The sequence below is a fragment of the Talpa occidentalis genome, unplaced genomic scaffold, assembly GCF_014898055.3.
Source record: "Talpa occidentalis isolate TD23 unplaced genomic scaffold, MPIMG_talOcc4v2.1 talOcc4.10, whole genome shotgun sequence".
Classification (NCBI taxonomy): Eukaryota; Metazoa; Chordata; class Mammalia; order Eulipotyphla; family Talpidae; genus Talpa; species Talpa occidentalis.
The window spans coordinates 26,745,350-26,763,958 of record NW_023600993.1 but is presented as its reverse complement, the minus strand read 5'-3'; the positions used below and the strand labels follow the sequence as shown (position 1 = coordinate 26,763,958).

The following is an 18,609-nucleotide window of genomic DNA, read 5'->3' as shown; positions in this document are numbered from 1 at the left end:
GTATTTGGTTCTTTTAGTGGTGATAAACTAGTCTGACCTATTTGGCCTGTCTCACTGGGTTTTATTTGGTGGGCACTGTATTAACGTTTTGAATGAGTTAAATAGGAACTTCATATAATAAAATCAAGATTTTCAGTTTCCAGTGCTGGTGGTGCAGCGGTTGAGTGCTGGGTTACGAAGCTGCCCGGAGCCTCTGTAGCACCGGTTCGATCCCCGGCCGCCGGTGAGGGTCCCACATGGCACACAGACCTCTCCTGCCGCCCGCTGCTCCCCTCAGCAGTGTATTTCAGTCAGTCTGCCTGTTCTGCTCCCCACTCTGGCTCTGGTGAATTCTCTCACCCTCCCGCACATCTGACTGTTCCCAGTGCTTATATAAATAAATAAATCTTTAAAAAAAAAAATCCTCAAAACAGGCTGATGGTGTGACCTTCCCTTAGCAAAATTGCCTGTGGATGTTAGGGTTAACTTGAGAACCAAAATATATTCAAGGATGAGTTAATGAGACCTTTTCCTCTGACCAGAACTAGATTTTAACTTTTGCCCTATTCAACAGTAGGTAACTTCATAGGAGTAGAGGGTCACTTGGAGAACACTTTCATTTTCATTCTTTCCTTCCAGAGCTCTGAAAGCAACTAATGTATCTTTTCCTGATGAGTTAAACTGTCATGAGCACTGCAGTTCCTCAAAAAAAATACCATCACTTTCAATTTTATGGAAGCAAAAACGTGTCACTTGCTTTTTTCATCTCTATGTAATGATACTACATTGAATAGTATGTGTTCTTTGCTCTTAGGCTTTTTTAAAAAAAAGGTTTGATTTAAAAGGTGTTTAGGGCCTCCTTGGTGGCCTAAGGGTTAAGTCGCAGTGTTGTCACTACTATGCCATCAGTTCAATCCCCTGTCAGGGAGCTACCCACATGGCACAGCAGACCTCTCCTGTCTCACCCGCCGCTCCCTTCAGCAGCGTATTTCAGTCAATCTGTCTGTTCTGTTTCCCACTCTGTCTCTGGGGAATCTTGTCACCCACCCCTGCACCTTTTGCCTACACCCCAGTTCTTCTAAATTAATAAATCTTTAAAGCTAATTAAATAAAAGATATTTAGCAAGCTCTACTCTGTCTTTATATGTTGCTTAAAACTTTATTTATGTTAACAAATGAATTTTCAGTAAATCTTAGCGGAGGTTCTGGTAGGAGTGAGACTGTCAGAGCAAGGTTAAGGTACAAACAGGATGGTAGTAAAATGGCTATAGAAGGTTGTAGGGGGAGGATGGTCACTGCAGGTTTTCTGATACAGCAGATGGGGTAAAGGAGAGTCCTGGAGCCCTCAGTGGCTTTCTCAGGCTTTCATTGAGCTGTTACATACAGAGCAGCAACCAGATACACCGCAGGTACGGGTGCTGGGGGACCAGGAGGCCAGGATGCCTCCTGGCCCCTAGTAAGTCTTCACTTTGCTCTTCTCTGGCTTTCTCTTCTCCCCTTCTCTCTCCTGCCTCTTCTCTTGCTTCTCTCCTGCTTCTGCTTCTCTTGGTGACTAACTCAATACTCCTCCCATGGCCCACAGAAGTAAATAAGACAGTTTGCAACTATGTAACAAGTGCAGGTGCCCCATCAGGCAGGGCAATCCTAATGGTGGGAGGGCAAAAAAGCCTGAAAAACCATTTACCCTACATAGGTTCAAATGTGACTCAAGTTTATCAGAGTTGAGACTGTAAAACTAAAATTCAGTGTTGAACTTGGACACAACGATTGCGCTTTTTGGACACTTATAGGTAGAATCCTAAATGGCTTACTGTTAAATCTTCAGAAAATACAGTCAGAAAGGTCAGACTCTTCAATTCCAAAGTTGTGGTAGCTGAGGCATGAATGTTCCTCCTACAAAATCATGCTTTTCCAGAAACAAAAAGTTGTTTTCAATGTATCAAGAACACTGGACTTCTAAAGTGATCTAGTGACTGTGGTGATAGTCCAAGTTTCTCTTTCAATGCTAACTTCCATCAAATTCTTGGGGATTCCATTTTTTTTTTAAATTTTTTGTCTTAGAGTTCTAGAAACTCACTATTACAAAGAGATGCTGTAAAAATGGCACTGGGTCCCATTCTCATCTGAAAGATGAAAGCTCCAGAAGATAGAAAAATAGATTCTGAAATAATCCTCAAATGAGAGACAAGTGAGCAAGTGACTGCGTTTGAACCAGCTCTGTAAACCACTTAGCTTAGAATGGATAAACCAATAAAAACTAACTGTAAAGTCACCAGAAAATCAAGGAAATTTTATTTTTGTGTTAAGGAAAATATTTTAACTGAAAAATAGCTTCACAAATCAAGATTATGTGGTATTGTTTAATAATAGAATTCAGTGGCAACAAAGGTTTCTATTACCTTTTAAAAATATTACTTCTTTAAATCATTTTTGTAGAAAACTGCCGAAACCAAAAACTGAGTTAGAACTACATGGATTATTTCAATCAGAGCTTCTCAAAGTTCAATGTGCAAATAAGTTAAATGGAGATCTTGTTAAAATGTGGGTTGTGATGGAGTAGCTGTGAGGAGGCATTCAAGAGTCTGCCTTTCTTTTTTCTTTTATTTTTCTGTTGCCATCAAGCCCACCTTCTCTTTGACAACCAACTCTCCCAATTTGCTGCCACCCTTACCTTTCCCTGGTGATTCCATCTGGCCAGTTATACTACTTGCCTGCCCCTAAACACACCCTAATTTGTGACCTTTGTTTTGCTGCATTTGGGGGCCCTGCTATTGGAGCAGGCGGGGATTCTTAAGAAGCCTGATGCATACCCAGGGGCCAGTGAAGAAGAGGAGGGAGAGAAGGGGAACAGCTGCCCCAGTCACTGAGGGTGGTTGCATAGAGGGCCAACTTGAGATACCACCTTCAGTACACAGATGGGTCAGAGCAAAGAGAAATGAGGTCACAGTCCATTCCTGTGGCCAGTAGGAATAATAGGAACAGACCGTGATGAATGAGCATGCTCAGAACACCCGTTGGACATTCATCATGGTCTGTGAGGGCAAGACTGATAGGTCCACCCCAGCTGTCCTGTGGGCCAGGGCAGTAGGACAAATGGAGACCCTCAGCCTGTTCTCACAAGATGAGACCCTCAGCCTGTTCTCTTTCTCTTCCTGTTCTCACAAGGTGAGAGGCACAAGTGTGTGGATACCCGAGCCCACAAGTTAAGTTCTGTCTGTAGTTCCTCATGCCCCTGATAAACAGCATCCCCTTGGCCACCTGTTGGACCTAGTAGTGGACACGAGGAGCTTGGCCCACTCTCAGGACAAACCCAAGAACCAGGCCCAACCAGATCCTGAAAGCAGGCTCAGAGCCATTTGGACAGGGAGTTGTGGCCCAGATTATGGTCTAGAAGGAAGATGTGAGCTCTGGATTGACACAATCTCCTTGGGTCAGTGGACTTCTCATCCCCTAAGGAGGGGTGTGGTCAGAGCAAAGTCATAGTTCTGGAGTCTTCAACACCAGGGCTGAAATGTTAAGAACAGAGATGCACTTTAGGTAATATGGTCCATTTTAATTTTCTATATCTGCTATAACAAAGTACCACAAATGGAATGGCTTAAAACTATTAAATTGCTTAACACTGTACTGTATTAAAACTGTATTCTCTCATAGTTCTGGATGCTGTTTGTCGAAAACCAGCTGTTGGCAGGGTTGGTTCCTTCTCAGGGATCTGAGAATATATTCCATGCTCTCTCCTGGCCTCTGCGGACAGAGGCAACCTTGGCATTCCTGGGTTTGAAATGCCTCATTCTAATCTCTGCCTTCATTTTCTGCTGGTTTTCACCCTGTGTCTCTGTGTCTTCGTATGAACATCTTATAAAAAGAGCAGTCACTTTGGATCAGGGCCCGCCCCAATTTCAGGATGGCCTCATCCCGACCAATCACATCAGCAATAACCGTATTTCCAGATAAGGTCACATTCCGAGGTCCTTCTGGGTGAGCGCTTTAACATACCTGTTGGGTGGCCACAGCTTGCTCCATACCAGGGTATGTCTTAGGTCACAGCAAATGATGAGAAAGCTTCCCAGAAACCACCTTTTAGCCGGACCTCCAGCAGTCAGGGGAACAGGAAGATGTCTTGGGACAGCTTAGTTCTCAGGGATTCTTGCCAACAAGGGTTTGCCCATTGTCTTCAATCATGGTGCCTCAGTCTCCTTATCTGTTTCTATCACTCCTGCTGCTTTCCCAGCTTTCATTCTGTCTCTCTCTTTTTTTTTTTTTTACCTGATACCTTTGGCTGACTTTGATCTCTCTCTCAATATCTTTCACCTTTTGCTTCCACTGTTAGTTGCCCAGGCACTCTGATCTAACCTTTGGTTCAAATTCCTGAGGAATGATCTTGTCCAGATAATTGCTGTGGTCCGTGCTGGAACAACTTTCTTACACTTTCTCTCAGTGGTCACTGGCTAGTCTACATTGGCTGCCCCTGGGATCGGGTACCTGCCCATTCTGGCCCAAGTGGCTGGGTCCAGGATTGGGTTCTTGTGGTCCAAACCCTTCCTCATGAAAGATGTAGCCTCAGGTGGTTTATTAGCAAATTGCGAAGGATGAAGCAATTCCCCATTGTGTCTCCCAAAGCTAAGTTTCCCATCTTGGCACTGTTCACATTTGGACTGGGTAATTCTTTGCTATGGGGGGCTCACCTGTGCGTTGCAGAATGTTTAGCAGGGTCCTTGGCCTCTACCTGGTAAATACCTCCCTCCCCTCTCACTGAATTTGATAAAAATATCTTAAGACATTGTTGAATATTTTCTGGGGGCAGGGAATCACCCCTAGTTCAGAACCACTGTCCTAAGGATGAGGGAGGTAAAAGAATAAGCCCATGCAGGTAGATGTAGCCAGTAGTCAGGAATGTGGTATGAAGCTACTGATTCTCCATTCTCCCTTTATCTGCCTCAGAGGCTGGGAGGGGCAACTCCTACTCCGGGCAAGGGTTGGTGGGCTTAGAGCATTGGTGAGCTTAGATATGAATAGCTGTGCTCAATCAAAGTGGGGAAACCAAGACAGATTATCCTCTGTGTGTGTGTGTATGTGTGCGCACTTGTAGGCACATGATTTTGAATGAGCATGCTTATTAGTTTACTCTTTGTACATATAATTCTGAGAATGTGCTATTTTCGGTGTGGGTGGAGGTATTACATGAGGGTGTATCTATCTTTATGCCTTGAGGTTGGACTGTACATAGTCCACACTGCCCCTCCTCCTATGTTAACAGGAAAGATTATTGTCATACATGACTTAGGTAATCGGTATGCTACCAATATTACACAGAGTTAAGAGTGAGCTCTGCTGAAGTGGAAATGAAAAAAATTTGCTTCAGAGTGGTTTCTTTTATTGTGTTGACCTGTCTGCCTCTAGGCATATGGAATGTATAACGAATGTAGAATGACCCCAGTGGTCCTGCTTCAGAATCAAGAGTGGACCGAGCTCAGGGACTAAGATCATCAAGCCCATCTGTGTTTTCTTAGTCTCAGCCCTTTGGCCAATTGATTGCACAACAAACTGCTTAGCTTTTTCATTTTCTGTCCGCTTTTTCATTTTCATTTTCTGCTTTTTCATTTTCTGTAAAATGGGGGTAATTAATATCCTCTTAGAGGATGTTTTGAAAACAACTTGCATTATCATAAGGACTTAAAAAATAGCGCTACACAATATTGGATGAAAATCCATTGTATTTACTCCTTTACTTGACACATATAAGCTCTTCCTTTTAAAAAATGCCACTGATACTTATTTATGTCATTTCTGTTCCTGATTATCAATCTAAGTATTTGTCTTTTTTACTTGATTAGCTTTCTGGGTACACAGTGTTGGGTCTGTGTCTTGGTGTTCTAGCCATTGTTACCACTAGTGACTTCAATAATCATTTGTTTTCATTGATGTTTTTGGACAGTGATGATTCTGGTCTAGGTCCCCAAGATCGTTTGTCAAGTTTCAATTATTCAAGTTTTTTTTTTATGATTTATTTATTTATGCATACAAGATCTGGGGCACAGGCCAGAGGTGTGGGCGGTGAGAGGATTCACCAGAAACATAGTGGGGAACAGAACAGGCAGACTGACTGAAATACACTGCTGAGGGGAGCAGTGGGCGAGACAGAAGAGGTCTGCTGTACCATGTGGGTAGCTCCCCGGCCGGGGATCAAACTCGTTGTAGTGGCTGTGGACAGATTCATAGGTTGCGTCTTAACCCCTTGCGCCACCAGGGAGGCCCTATTCAAGATTACTGAAATGGGTTCTTGGGCACTTTCAAAGGAAAAAAGCTTGCATTCCTTCAACCAGCAACATGTGAGATGCAGAAAGATGTGGAGGGAATAGTTGTGGCCCTGAGGACATTATATGAGGAATAAGCCTCAAACTCAGAGGAGAGAGACCCTTGGAAATTCTTGCCAGGTGATTTTCCCACCATTTCAAATTAACATTCTTTTTTTTTTTTCATCTAGTTTTATTAAGGTACAGTAGACAAATAAGTCTCTAAATATTTAAAGTGTGTGAACCTATAAATACCCCTAAATCACATACTGTATTGTAAACCAGTATTACCTGAAAAACAATACATTTTAAAAAGTACACAACATGGGGCCTCCCCGGTGGCGCAGCGGTTGAGCGCTGGGTTGCGAAGCTGCCCACAGCCTCTGCGGTGCTGGTTCGATCCCCGGCTGCTCCCCGGCCACTGGAGGAGGATCCACATGGTGCGCAGACCTCTCCTGCCGCCCGCTGCTCCCCTCAGCGGTGTATTTCGTCAGTCTGACTGCTCTGCTCTCCCCTCTGGCTCTGGTGAATTCTCTCACCCTCCCGTGCTTCTGACTGTGCTCAGTGCTTGTATAAATAAATAAAAAATAAATCTTTAAAAAAAAAAAATTTAAAAAAAAAAAAAAAAAAAAAGTACACAACATGCTAATTTGTGTATTTGTCTTTTTTACTTGATTAGCTTTCTGGGTACACAGGGTTGGGTCTGTGTCTTGGTGTTCTAGCCATCATTACCACTAGTGACTTCAATAATCATTTGTTTTCATTGATGTTTTTGGACAGTGATGATTCTGGTCTAGGTCCCCAAGATCGTTTGTCAAGTTTCAATTATTCAAGTTTTTTTTTATGATTTATTTATTTATGCATACAAGATCTGGGGCACAGGCCAGAGGTGTATAATATATATGTATAATTTGTAAAAATGATTACCACAATCAGGTTAATGAACACATCTATCATCTCATATAGATACCTTATGTGTGTGTGTGGGGTAAGAATGCCTAAGATATACTCTTTTAGTCAATGTCAAGCATACCATCCAGCATTAGTAACCATAGTCACTGTGTCATGCGTCCTAGCTCCAGAACTCATTCATTCATCTTATAACTGAAGGCTTTCATCCTCTGATCAGTGACTCCCTCTCTCCCACACTCTCCAGCCCCTGGTAACACTATCCTCCCTGTTTCTATGAGTTTGGCTTTTCTCTTTCTTTTTTCCTTCGGTATCACATGTAAGTGATGCCATACAGTATTTGTCTTTTTCTGCATGTTTTGTTTCATTTAGTATGATGTTCTCTAGTTTCATCCATGTTGATACAAATGGTAAAATTTCTTTCCCATGGCTGAAGAACAGTCCATTATATAAATATATATGATATATATAATCTCCTTTATTCATCTGTCAATAGATATTTAAGTTTTTCTGTATCTTGGCTATTGTAAATGATGCCACCATGAACACTGAGACATATCTCTGACCTCACTCTTTACACTCTCTGCTCAGCCCAAGCAAAGTCCTACACTTAACAGAATCCATCCTTTTTTGGAAAGCAATTGAGTGATCTTATATTGTTAGTGAACTTGTTCTTGGGATGATTCTCTCTTCTTCCTGCACCCCACACCCCGGGGTGTGGAAACACTAAATGGTGTTTCCAAATATTCTTTGCAGTCCCTATAAAACTTTCCCCGGTGTTTAGGTAGATACAACATTTTCCACCTTGTTAGCTCCTTCGAGGTGACTGTTATGGGCAGAATCACCTCCTTGATCTGGTTCTGTAATCTAAGGCCATAAGGGAGAGGTACTTGGTGCCATGGAGCAAAAGTACAGACAAGCATGGGAGCAGGGTGTGGAATGGGAGAAGCAGACTTGTCGAACACATTTTCTGAAAGGCAGAACTTTCAACAATTTAAAGAGAATATTGGATGCCAATAGTAAATAGAGCATAATGATTTTTTTAAAGATTTATTTATTTATGCATATAAGAGCTGGGGTATAGGCCAGAGGTCTGGAAGGGGGTGAGAGGATTCACCAGAGACATAGTGGGGAACAGAACAGGCAGACTGACTGAAATACACTGCTGAGGGGAGCAGTGGTGAGGGAGCAGTGCTGAGGGAGCAGTGCTGAGGGGAGCAGGAGAGGTCTGCTGCGCCATGTGGGTTACTCCCTGGCAGGCCAGGGATTGAACTCATGCTGCAGAGGCTGCGGATTGCTTCATGGTACGGTGCTCAACCCCTTGCACCATCAGGGAGGCCCAGTAGAACATAATTATTTGGGCTTTTTTCCTCCCCTGAAACCACACTAAAGCACTAAAACTATAGTAAAGGCATTTTAAAAACCTCATGGAGAGGGAGAGCAGAAGAGAATGCAACAGCAATGAACATGGATCTATAAGGCTACAAGAGTGCGAAATAGGGCCTTTCTGGTGGTGCAGGGGTTAAAGTCTCAGCCCTATCAAGCTATTAAGCTGTCAGCAGCCACTGCTGCATGTTCAATCCCCGGCCAGGGAGCTACCCATATGGTGCAGCAGACCTCTCCTGGCTCGCCCGCTGCTCCCCTCAGCAGTGTATTTCAGTCAGTCTTCCTGTTCTGTTCCCCACTCTGTCTCTGGTGAATCCTCTCCCCCGGCCCTGTACCTCTGGCCTACACCCCAATTCTTGTATGCATAACTAAATAAAAATAAAAATAATTTTTTTAAAAAGAAGAATGGGAAATAACTTAGCAACTATGAGAGAATCAATGGTAAGTTTGCAGCTCTCTTTATACAATAGAATGAGCAAGTTTTGAGGGGTATTGGCACCAGATATTTCTGGAAGTAGGGACAATGAAAAGGTCTAAAAGTAAGAAAGTTTGATTGCCCGCCTATTTAAGAAGCCCAGGATCAGGTCTCCCTGGTGGCGCAGAGGGTTAAAACACAACCTATGGAGTTCTCCGTAACCTCTGCAGCACGAGTTCGATCCCCGGCCAGGAAGCAATCCACATGGTGCAGCAGACCTCTCCTGACTCGCCCACTGCTCCCCTCAGCAGTGTGCTTCAGTCCGTCTGCCTGTTCTGCTCCCCACTCTGTCTCTGGTGAGTCCTCTCACCCTCCACACCTCTGGCCTGTACCCCAGTTCTTGTATGCATACATAAATAAATCTTTAAAAAAAAAAAAAAAAGAAGCCCAGGATCCATACTCTCTCCTCATTTCATCCAACACAACAGCAGCAGCCTTCTTGGCTTCAGGTTTCTTCCCTTCAGTGTCCAGCTTCTTAGCTTTTTTCACTTGGCATTTTATAAGATGGTAAAAAGCAATAATTATCAATACTTTGCTAATCTTGTTTCATCTATTCCTACTCTTCTTTGTCTGTTTTACTCGAATATTTTAAAACAAATACCAGACACCACATCATTTCACTGGCTGAAAAAAAGAGGGAGCGATACATACTATGTATCTAATATAAGACATAAAACACAACCTCAATGTCATTGTCATACCCAATGATAAAAGTTATTCTTCAGTGTCATCATAATAGCCAGTCTGTGTTCAGATTTCCCAGATTGTCTCAAAAATTTGTTTTAATAGTCGATTTGTTAGAATCAGTATTCAAACAAGATCAAGGTATTGTATTTGGTTGCTATGTTCCTTGAATCTGTTATACTCTGTTATAGTTGCCCCTCTGCCAGCCTCTCCCCATTTTTTCATTGTCACTTTTTTGTTGTTGTTGAAGAAATCAAGTCGTTTACCTTTTATAATCCACATTGTTGGTTGATTGTATCTTAGTGTCCAGTTAATGTACTTGTCTTCTGTGTACCCTATGAACTTGTAGAGAGAGTTAGAGCAGGGATTCTTATCCTTTTATGAGTCATGAAACATGTCTCAAGATAATGTTTTTAAATGCATAAAGTAAAATGTACAGAATTCTGAGAAAACAATTTACTTTCAATAATATTTAATTATTAGTTCACAAGACCTAGGTGTAATCATCATCATAACTGTGAAGTAGGTATGAGCAAAACAATATCTTGAGCTATCTGTAATAACTTATCTATATATCTATAACAACTTTGTTATCTATAATAACAAAGCCATAGGCTCTGCTTCTATTGTAGTTTTATTTACCTTTTGTTTGTATTTGCCTACATTAGTAAGAAGACAAAACTAAATTTCAGTTATAAGTTATTAAATTCCAGAGCAATCTTTAAAGTTGTGCTATTGAGGCCAACAGATTGTATGTTACATATGATAGAAACAACTATTCTTCTTGAGGGAACTATGTTATTTATAGTTTTGCATCCAGTTAGTTCTTCAGGAAGGAACAGCAGAATATTACTGGCACCCACTGCACCTCCAGTTGCTTCTGACCAGAACCTTCTGTTTGCTTTTTCAATTCTCCATGCCATTGTGTCTTTGCCTTCTTTATCCCAGGACATCGCTGCGCTAGGAGCTGGTGTCCAAATCATAACCATTATTTCTAGGTTAAGCTATCCAGGCAAATGATTTTTATTTGATTTTTAAAAAATTTTATTTATGCATACAAGAACTGGGGTATAAGCCAGAGGTGCAGGGGATGAGATGATTCAACAGCGAGAGTGGAGAGCAAAACAGGCAGATCTACTGAAATACACTCCTGAGGGGAGCAGTAGGTAAGATAGGAGAGATCTCTGTGCCATGTGGGTTACCTCCCTGGCCGGGGATTGAACTAGGTGCTGCAGTGACTGGTGATAGCTTGATAGTGCTGTGTCTTTAACCCCTGGGCCACCAGGGAAGCCCTATTTGAGTTCTTAAACAGCCTGACTTTTATCATATAGCATTGCATTCCCAAGTTTAAGTGCATTCTTCATTAGACAGAAATTCACCACCAGCCCATTTATAGAAGTTATCCACATAAGGTATGTTGAGGTCTCTTTTTATTGTAAACATAAAATCTTGCCCTATTAAATCACTGGCTTGTTTTCTTCCTGCACATTTGTCAGCATATCCAAGTCATGGAACATTTTCTGCATATAATCCAAAGATTTATATCCTGAAGGGCTTTCTACTATGGTGCTAGGAGAATAGAGCCAAAAATTGAATACAGAAACTGACTATCAGGTTTAAAGAACAAAGGTTCATTTTTATATAGTCTTAGGGAGTCAACTGAATTTTCCGACTTTTCTTTCAAATAGAATTAGCCTTTTTCATTCTTTTTTTCTTGCCAAGTTTTTAATTCCAGCCTTTGGCTTCATTACCCTGTGCTATCTCAGTTTCAGCAAAGTCACTCTTCATTTATTTTGTCTCCTTTTCCTTTTAACTCTTTCATTGGTTGGATTCCATTATTTCTTTCATCACCTTCAAGGCTTTATAAGTTTTTCCTTCTTTCAGCTTTTTCACGTCCTTTTCATAATGACAAATTCCATTTAAATGAGAAAGCAATAATCTTGTTGAAACGAAAACTTTTCACCTTCATATATTTTTCTGGGAATTCAGGAACATAATGTTGTACTAGAATATCAAGATCCACATAATTTGGTGAGGGCAGCTGCCATGTGCCCTACCTGGAGTCTGAGCCAGCGAGGGTCCAGCGACCACAAATGGAGTTGTTCTGACTGGACAGGAGCTGGGAAGAGGCATATCTGGTGCGCTGGCAAACTTTGGGGCTGGAAATACCTTTAAAAAATTAGGAGAGTTCTCTGTGCCATGTGGGTTACCTCCCTGGCCGGGGATTGAACTAGGTGCTGCAGTGACTGGTGATAGCTTGATAGTGCTGTGTCTTTAACCCCTGGGCCACCAGGGAAGCCCTATTTGAGTTTAACTTCTTAGTTATGTTAAATATTTACATGGTTCCAAAGTCAAAACTAAAAATGGTATCTTGTTTTATTTTAATTTTTTATTTATTTTATTTATTTATTTATTTATTTTTTAAAGATTTATTTATTTTTAGACAAGAGCTGGGGTACTGGCCAGAGGTGTGGGAGGGTGAGAGGATTCACCAGAGACAGATCAGGGAGCAGAACAGGCAGACGACAGAAACACACTGCTGAGGGGAGCAGCGGATGTGACTGGAGAGGTCTGCTGCGCCATGTGGGATTCTCGCCCACCGGCTGGAATTGAACTCATACTGCAGAGGCTGCGGACAGCTTCACAGCGTGGTGCTCAACCCGCTGCACCACCAGGGAGGCCCTATTTTAATTTTTTAAATGAAATGTTATCTTCTTTCCCCGGGTTTGTAATATTATATAATTTGGGGAGTACAGCTTCATACCTCGATATATGCTTTGCCCACCCAAGTCCTAGTGCCACCACACTATCATATTGACCTCTCCTACCCAGTCCTCCCAGACCCACTTTCCTTCCCCTTGGTATTTTTCAAAAAGTCTAAGTGTTATTTTTGTTGTGTTTTGCCAATTCCTTTGTTTGGCTATTTACATTCCATATACAAGTAAGATGTGATGTCAGGTGTAGGGGAGGAAACATTCTCTTATACCTTCTTAAGGTCTTCCATTGGGCCTAAGAATTAAACTGATATACGACAGATTCATAGGTTAAAAAGAAAAGGCATACAAATTTTACATGTACATTGGAGCTTTTCACCTGAGAATAAGGTCTTGAAGAAGTGGCCAGAGCAGGAATTTTTTTAAAAAAAGATTTATTTATTTATGCATACAGGAATGGGGGTATAGGCCAGAGGTGTGGGAGGGGGTGAGAGGATTCACCAGAGACAGAGTGGAGAACAGAACAGGCAGACCGGGCCTCCATGGTGGCGCAGCGGTTGAATGCTGGGCTACGAAGCTGCCCGCAGCCTCTGCAGCGCTGGTTCAATCCCCGGCCACCGGTGAGGGTCCCACATGGCGCATAGACCTCTCCTGTCGCGCCCGCTGCTCCCCTCAGCAGTGTCGTCTGTCTGCCTGTTCTGCTCCCCACTCTGGCTCTGGTAAATTCTCTCACCCTCCTGCACTTCTGACTGTACCCAGTGCTTGTATAAATAAATAAATAAATCTTTAAAAAAAAAAAAGAACAAGCAGACTAACTGAAATACACTGCTGAGGGGAGCAGCGGGCAAGACAGGAGAGGTCTGCTGTGCCATGTGGGTAGCTCCCTGGCTGGCTGGGAATTTGAACTTGCGGTGCAGAGGCTATGGACACCATCACAGGTTGTGTCTTAACCCCTTGCGCCACCAGGGAGGCCCAAGGCAGGAAGTTTTTATATCTTTTTGATGACAAACAATAAGTCTGTGAAGTATTGGGTCTTTAGGCAATGGGTGATAAATGCGGAAGTATAGCTAGAAGACAGTGGGTTAGTTTAACAAAATTTCTTTGTGCAGACATCTATATCTCTGGTGATAAAGATGCCCTTTGCCCTTCTGGTATAGGGAAGATAACTCTCACATGAGAGATTTAGCTTCTACTTTAAGGAGGACAAAGGAGGGTCAGAGTGTCCTCCTTGCACCTTTTTTTTTTTTCTTTTTAAAGATTTATTTATTTATTTATACAAGCACTGGGTACAGTCAGAAGTGCAGGAGGATGAGAGAATTCACCAGAGCCAGAGTGGGAAACAGAACAGACAGACTGAGGAAATACACTGCTGAGGAGAGCAGCGGGCGGCAGGAGAGGTCTGCTGTGCCATATGGCACCCTCGCCTGCAACCGGGGATCGAACCGGCGCTGCAGAGGCTGTGGGCAACTTTGCAACCCAGCGATCAACGAGGAAGCCCTGTCCTCCTTGCACTTTAATTCAAAATAATCAACATACCAAAGAAGCTTATGTTGACACATTTTTGAACCCCTTCTCTGGGAAATGGCAAGTAGCTCCAACTACTTTGAAACTAGCAAGGTTCCCAAACTTTGCTTCATGTTACAATCACCAAGGACAGGGGGAAATTGTGAAGAGTCTCCAATGCCCAACTACACAATCTGTTCTCTAATAAACAAGGGGGTTGTGCCATCAAAGGCTTTTGAACTGCAGGTGATGCAATTGTAACAGGGTGGTCCCCAGGAGAGGGGGAGGTTCCAGGTTTCCTGCCCCACCCAAGGGAGGGTAGAGCTGAGCAGGCAGAGAAGAAGCTGCAGAGGAGACTGAGGAAGGAAGCAGGATGGAGCCAGAAGGAGACCTGGAGGAGGCAGATGGAGCCTAGAGACTCGTGAAGAAACTGCGCTTATCTTTTGGCCGTGGACTGGGTGACACAGATGTGGGTGAGACCCGTGGGGAGGTGACAATGGCAGCTTCTATCTTGATTTTGATTTTGATTTTGCTCTTTTCCTTCTGGGCTTGTCTGGTTGTTTCTGACCCTTTTCTGTGGGTCCCCACTGGAAGATGCTTTAGACTTGGGGCAGGCTTTGGGGCCTTGCTCTGGGCCAATCCCATTTGGATGGAGTTTTCCCCACGAGGGGACGGGTAACTTTGGGTGCTTAATTTAGAAACTAGATTCTTTGCCTTTCCTGTATTGTTTCCTAATTGTATTAAAGTCCTTCCCATCAAAGCCTCATGTTTTGTGTTAATGCTGCGGATGGCAGAACCCTATATAGAATAGGCAGGTTTGCTGGGGTTGGGCTGCCCCTCTCCCTGCCCTGTAACATAATGAGATATTTGGGGAAGATTGATGCAGAGAAGAAATAGCAGGAGGTGAGACTCCAGAAGCAAGGAGACCACTAGTTAGTGATAAGCTAGACATTGACCAGGGAAGTACACTGCTGTTGTGCATGACTCGTGTCAACGTGACACCAAGTCCTATCTGCTTGTTTGGAAACTGCACGATTCCTCTCACTAAAGCATTGTGGTGTCTTTGCCCCAGCTATGGAGCCCACCTGGTGTGGTGGTCCCCCGGGAGCACGGGGAGCCGCCAGGAGGCAGTGTAGGCCAAAGCTTTGCACCAAGAGAGCGCAGCGGGCCTCGCTCTCTGATCAGGCCTTGGCGTTTAGGAAAATAATCCCCCGACCCAGGAAAGTTGAGGATCCGCGGGGAGTGGTGTGTGAGAGACGTGCCGGGGAGAACCGAGCCATCTCCCTATGCCATCGCTGACTCTCCAAAAGGATCCTTGCTAGTTGCCGCTTGTGGTCAGAGTTTGCTCCACCGTGAGCTGGAAGGGTCAAGAAGTCGGGGGGGCTCCACCGGCCTCTCCCCACCCGAATCCCCAGGCTCCTCAGAAGGAAGCACCAAGCACACAGTAAGTACTCGAAGTCCAACCAGTGACTGAATTGAGGGGTCAACCAGGGAGTTGACATATTTGGTGACCCACAACCTCCTCTAGTGTTTCTGCTGGAGGGGGGCAGAAGAGGTGGAACAAGGCCATTAAGTGATCATTTTCATCATTTTCCCTGACAATGGTGGAGGAGCTCTGCTAACAACAGCAGAATTCAACGCACAATTCAGCAACGACAAAATATGCCAGAGGGTGTGCTGTGGTGTGGTGTGCTGTGGTGTGGTGTGTGTGGTGTGGTGTGGTGTGCTGTGCTGTGCTGTGCTGTGCTGTGGTGTGCTGTGGTGTGCTGTGGTGTGCTGTGGTGTGCTGTGGTGTGTGTGCTGTGGTGTGGTGTGGTGTGGTGTGGTAGCCTACTCAAGCTCTTTCTTCAAAGGCTGAGAGCCCACCCACTGGAGCGCTCACACGCCCGATGGGAGCCATCGAAACGCCTCTTTGGAGCACGGTGACAAACACCCCCTCCCACCCAGCCGCGACGTGCACGTGACAGTTTCGGGCTCTCGCAACTACGTGGAAACTTGGAATAGGTCTGCGGCTGCACACAGTCGGGGAGCCCGGGTCCCGCGCCCCCGCCCCTGCTCGCCACGGCCGGGGAGCCGAGTCCCCGGGAGGGGGGGGCCCGCGCGGCCGCTGCAGTGCGCCGCCCCTGCCCGGAGCCGCGGCTTTCCGGCTTCCGCGCCGCCCGCCGCGCCCTGCCCCCGGGAAGCGGCTCCCTGGCGGCTGCGGAGGTCCCCGCGCGGGCTCTCCGGCCCCGGCCATGTGGGACCCGCGGGTAACTAGGTGCGTAGCAGCGCTGGGGGCGCCCCGGCCCCGCGCCTCTCCCCGGCGGGAAGCGCCCGCGTGGGGACGCACGACCCCGAGGCGGCGGCCGAGGGGCCCTCCAGCCGGGCCGCCGTCCTCCCGGGGCTGACCCGGCCTGCGGCGCGCGGCCGGGCGCGGGGCGGCTCCGGCCAGACCAGCCTCGGGGGACCTGGGCACGCGCTGCGCGGGGCTGCGGTGGCGCGCGGCCTGCCTCGCCCCCACCCGGGCGCCGGACCCGCGGCTCCCGGACCATCATCCCCCGCATCCCCCGGGGCCCCGGGCCGCGGCGCGTCGGAAGGAGAAGACCCGGGGACGCGCCCCCGGGCCGCGCTCTCGCGCCGCTGGCGCCCCGCTGCGGGGCGGGGTCCGCGCGGAACTTGGAGAGCTCCGGCCGCTTCCCGGCAGGAGGAGGCTCGGCCAGGCCTCTCGCCCAGCCCGCCCGATCGTGAGCTGGGTTTCCCGGAGGGGGGCTGCGGGGGCTTCCACCCGCAGCTGAGCGCGTCTAGGGGCGGGGTAGCACCAGGCGCCCAGGACTGAGCGGCGGAGTCCCCAGAAGCCCGAGCTTGGGCTTCCAAGCCTTTTCAAACCTGGGCTCCGGGCTCGGAACCTGCAACCTGGGCGCACTCCCCTCCCCCTCCGAGGCGAGTCCCTGGAATCCTCTCCGCCTGCCCGGAGGCGGCGCGCCCGCCCCAGCCCGGCGCAGGGGCGAGCGGCTGGAATAGCGCCTGCCTGCCCGGGTGCGGCGCGGGCTGGCTGCGCTCCTGCCTGGGGGCTTACCTGGGCAATGCAAGCTTTGGTGCTTCCTACGGAAAATGGGGTGAGGGGAACATACTATCTAAAAATAAAGAAAAAAAATTAAAAGCCGGGGCGGGGAGGGGCTAGCGTGAGAGGGAGGACCCTGCATTCTCCAGTTCTAGCCCACTTGGTGTTGGCCCAATCAGCCCCTATCCGGGAAGAAAGAGCCAGGAGCCAAAGGCTTTGCGTTTTCAGCATCCAGGTATGCGCTGGCTGCCTTATGCTGAGCCTCCCTCCCTGGAGCGAGATGCCTTTTAAGGCAAGGCTGTTGCCGGTTGTCTTCTTTTTTGTTGTGGAGCGTCCTGTTTTGTACCTTATGGAAAGTACTGCCCTGTGGGAGAGAAGTTGTGAGCTGTGCTCCAGTCAGGTCTGTTTTGCAGCATTGCGATGGGTGCTTGGTGCTGGGTCCCTGTGCTAGCTCTTGCATCCTCCTCTATCAGGGAGGGAGGTGGGAATGGGTGTGTGCGGTCTTCACCCCCCAGAGTCGGATCCCATTGTTTCAGGTCTGTGGGTTTCTGTCACTTTTTTTTTTTTAAAGATTTATTTATACATACAAGAACCGGGGTACAGGCCAGAGTTTTGGGTGGTGAGAGGATTCACCAGAGACAGAGTGGAGAACAGAACAGGCAGACTGACCGAAATGCACTGCTTACGGGAGCAGGAGGTGAGACAGGAGAGGTCTGCCGCACCATGTGGGTTACTCCCTGGCCCGGGATCGAACTTGTGCTGCAGTGGCTGCGGTGAGCTTCCTAGGTTGCGTCTTAACCGCTTGCTCCACGATGGAGGCCCCTCTCTGTCACCTTTTGATCAAGACCTAGAATAGAGACCTCTACCTACTAGATATGTATAAAGCTTATGTATAAGTATATGTAAACTATATATAAGTATAAAACGAAAACAAAAAGCTTCCCTGTATGTTTTTTCTCTCTACAGGGTGTGGCACAATAATATTTTCTAATTCATCCTATTTTCTATTTAAAAAAACAGACATAACTCAATATGTTGGTTTTTATGACTGGCTAACCAGTTTTAGGCGGCAGTTGTCTGCTGCCCTACCCAGAGGCTGAGGAGAACATCAGCATTTCCCTGAGGAACTGACTTTGGAAAGGGGGAGTTAGTGCAGGAAGGATTAGGAGTGTGCAATTCACGCTTGAGTAACGAGAGTACCAGCGGGCATGGCTGGTGTTTCACACCACTAGCATCTGCAGAAGCAGGCTGGGGGCCGGGGGTCCTTCTAGTTACTCTGGTCCCTTCTCTAGTTACTCTGGTCTGTCTCTGCCTGTCTGCTGCCACCTGACATGGAGCCCAGTGGACCCTTGTGTGATTGCTGCAGAAGTCAGAACAACAGGCGAGGAGCCATTATGGCTGTTCTTTTTATGAGGGAGAAGAATGGAGATCCTGCAAAACTGCCACAAACTCTGGAATAAATTCAAAAGGGAATTTTTTAACATCTCTGCTCAGGATTTCACAGCTGCAGTCTCAGGATGGGGGCCATGAACATTTTATAGATGAAGCAAGCGACCCCACCACCTGTTAGTCATTATAGCTAATTGGCACTAGATCTGGGATTAGACACCTCCTCCCTTGATTTCC

At 46.2% G+C, this 18,609-nt stretch overlaps 2 protein-coding genes and 1 pseudogene across 7 annotated transcripts in view; 1 reads left to right on the top strand and 2 right to left on the bottom strand.

The window, feature by feature from the left end:
• The window catches only part of MLH1 (mutL homolog 1), a 69,080-nt gene extending 52,069 nt beyond the window's left edge, over positions 1 to 17,011 (bottom strand). The window contains exon 1 of the mRNA XM_054693080.1: positions 16,999 to 17,011. The gene's annotated coding sequence lies outside the window, so the exon portion shown is untranslated. The remainder of the gene's footprint in view (positions 1 to 16,998) is intronic.
• LOC119237565 (serine beta-lactamase-like protein LACTB, mitochondrial) lies at positions 10,419 to 12,730 on the bottom strand (annotated as a pseudogene).
• TRANK1 (tetratricopeptide repeat and ankyrin repeat containing 1) overlaps positions 15,127 to 18,609 on the top strand; it is a 95,410-nt gene continuing 91,927 nt past the window's right edge. The window contains exon 1 of one of the 6 annotated variants that reach the window (XM_037526197.2): positions 15,127 to 15,387. Coding sequence is in view for 2 of the 6 variants with exons in the window: in XM_037526181.2 (XP_037382078.1) it covers positions 16,178 to 16,200 (23 nt within the window). In the remaining 4 variants the exon portion in view is untranslated. Of the gene's footprint in view, positions 15,388 to 15,801; positions 15,948 to 16,125; positions 16,201 to 16,999; positions 17,039 to 17,079; positions 17,384 to 18,609 lie in introns of those variants that run through there. The other 5 variants (XM_037526223.2, XM_037526181.2, XM_037526190.2 and 2 more) reach the window with 5 other exon arrangements.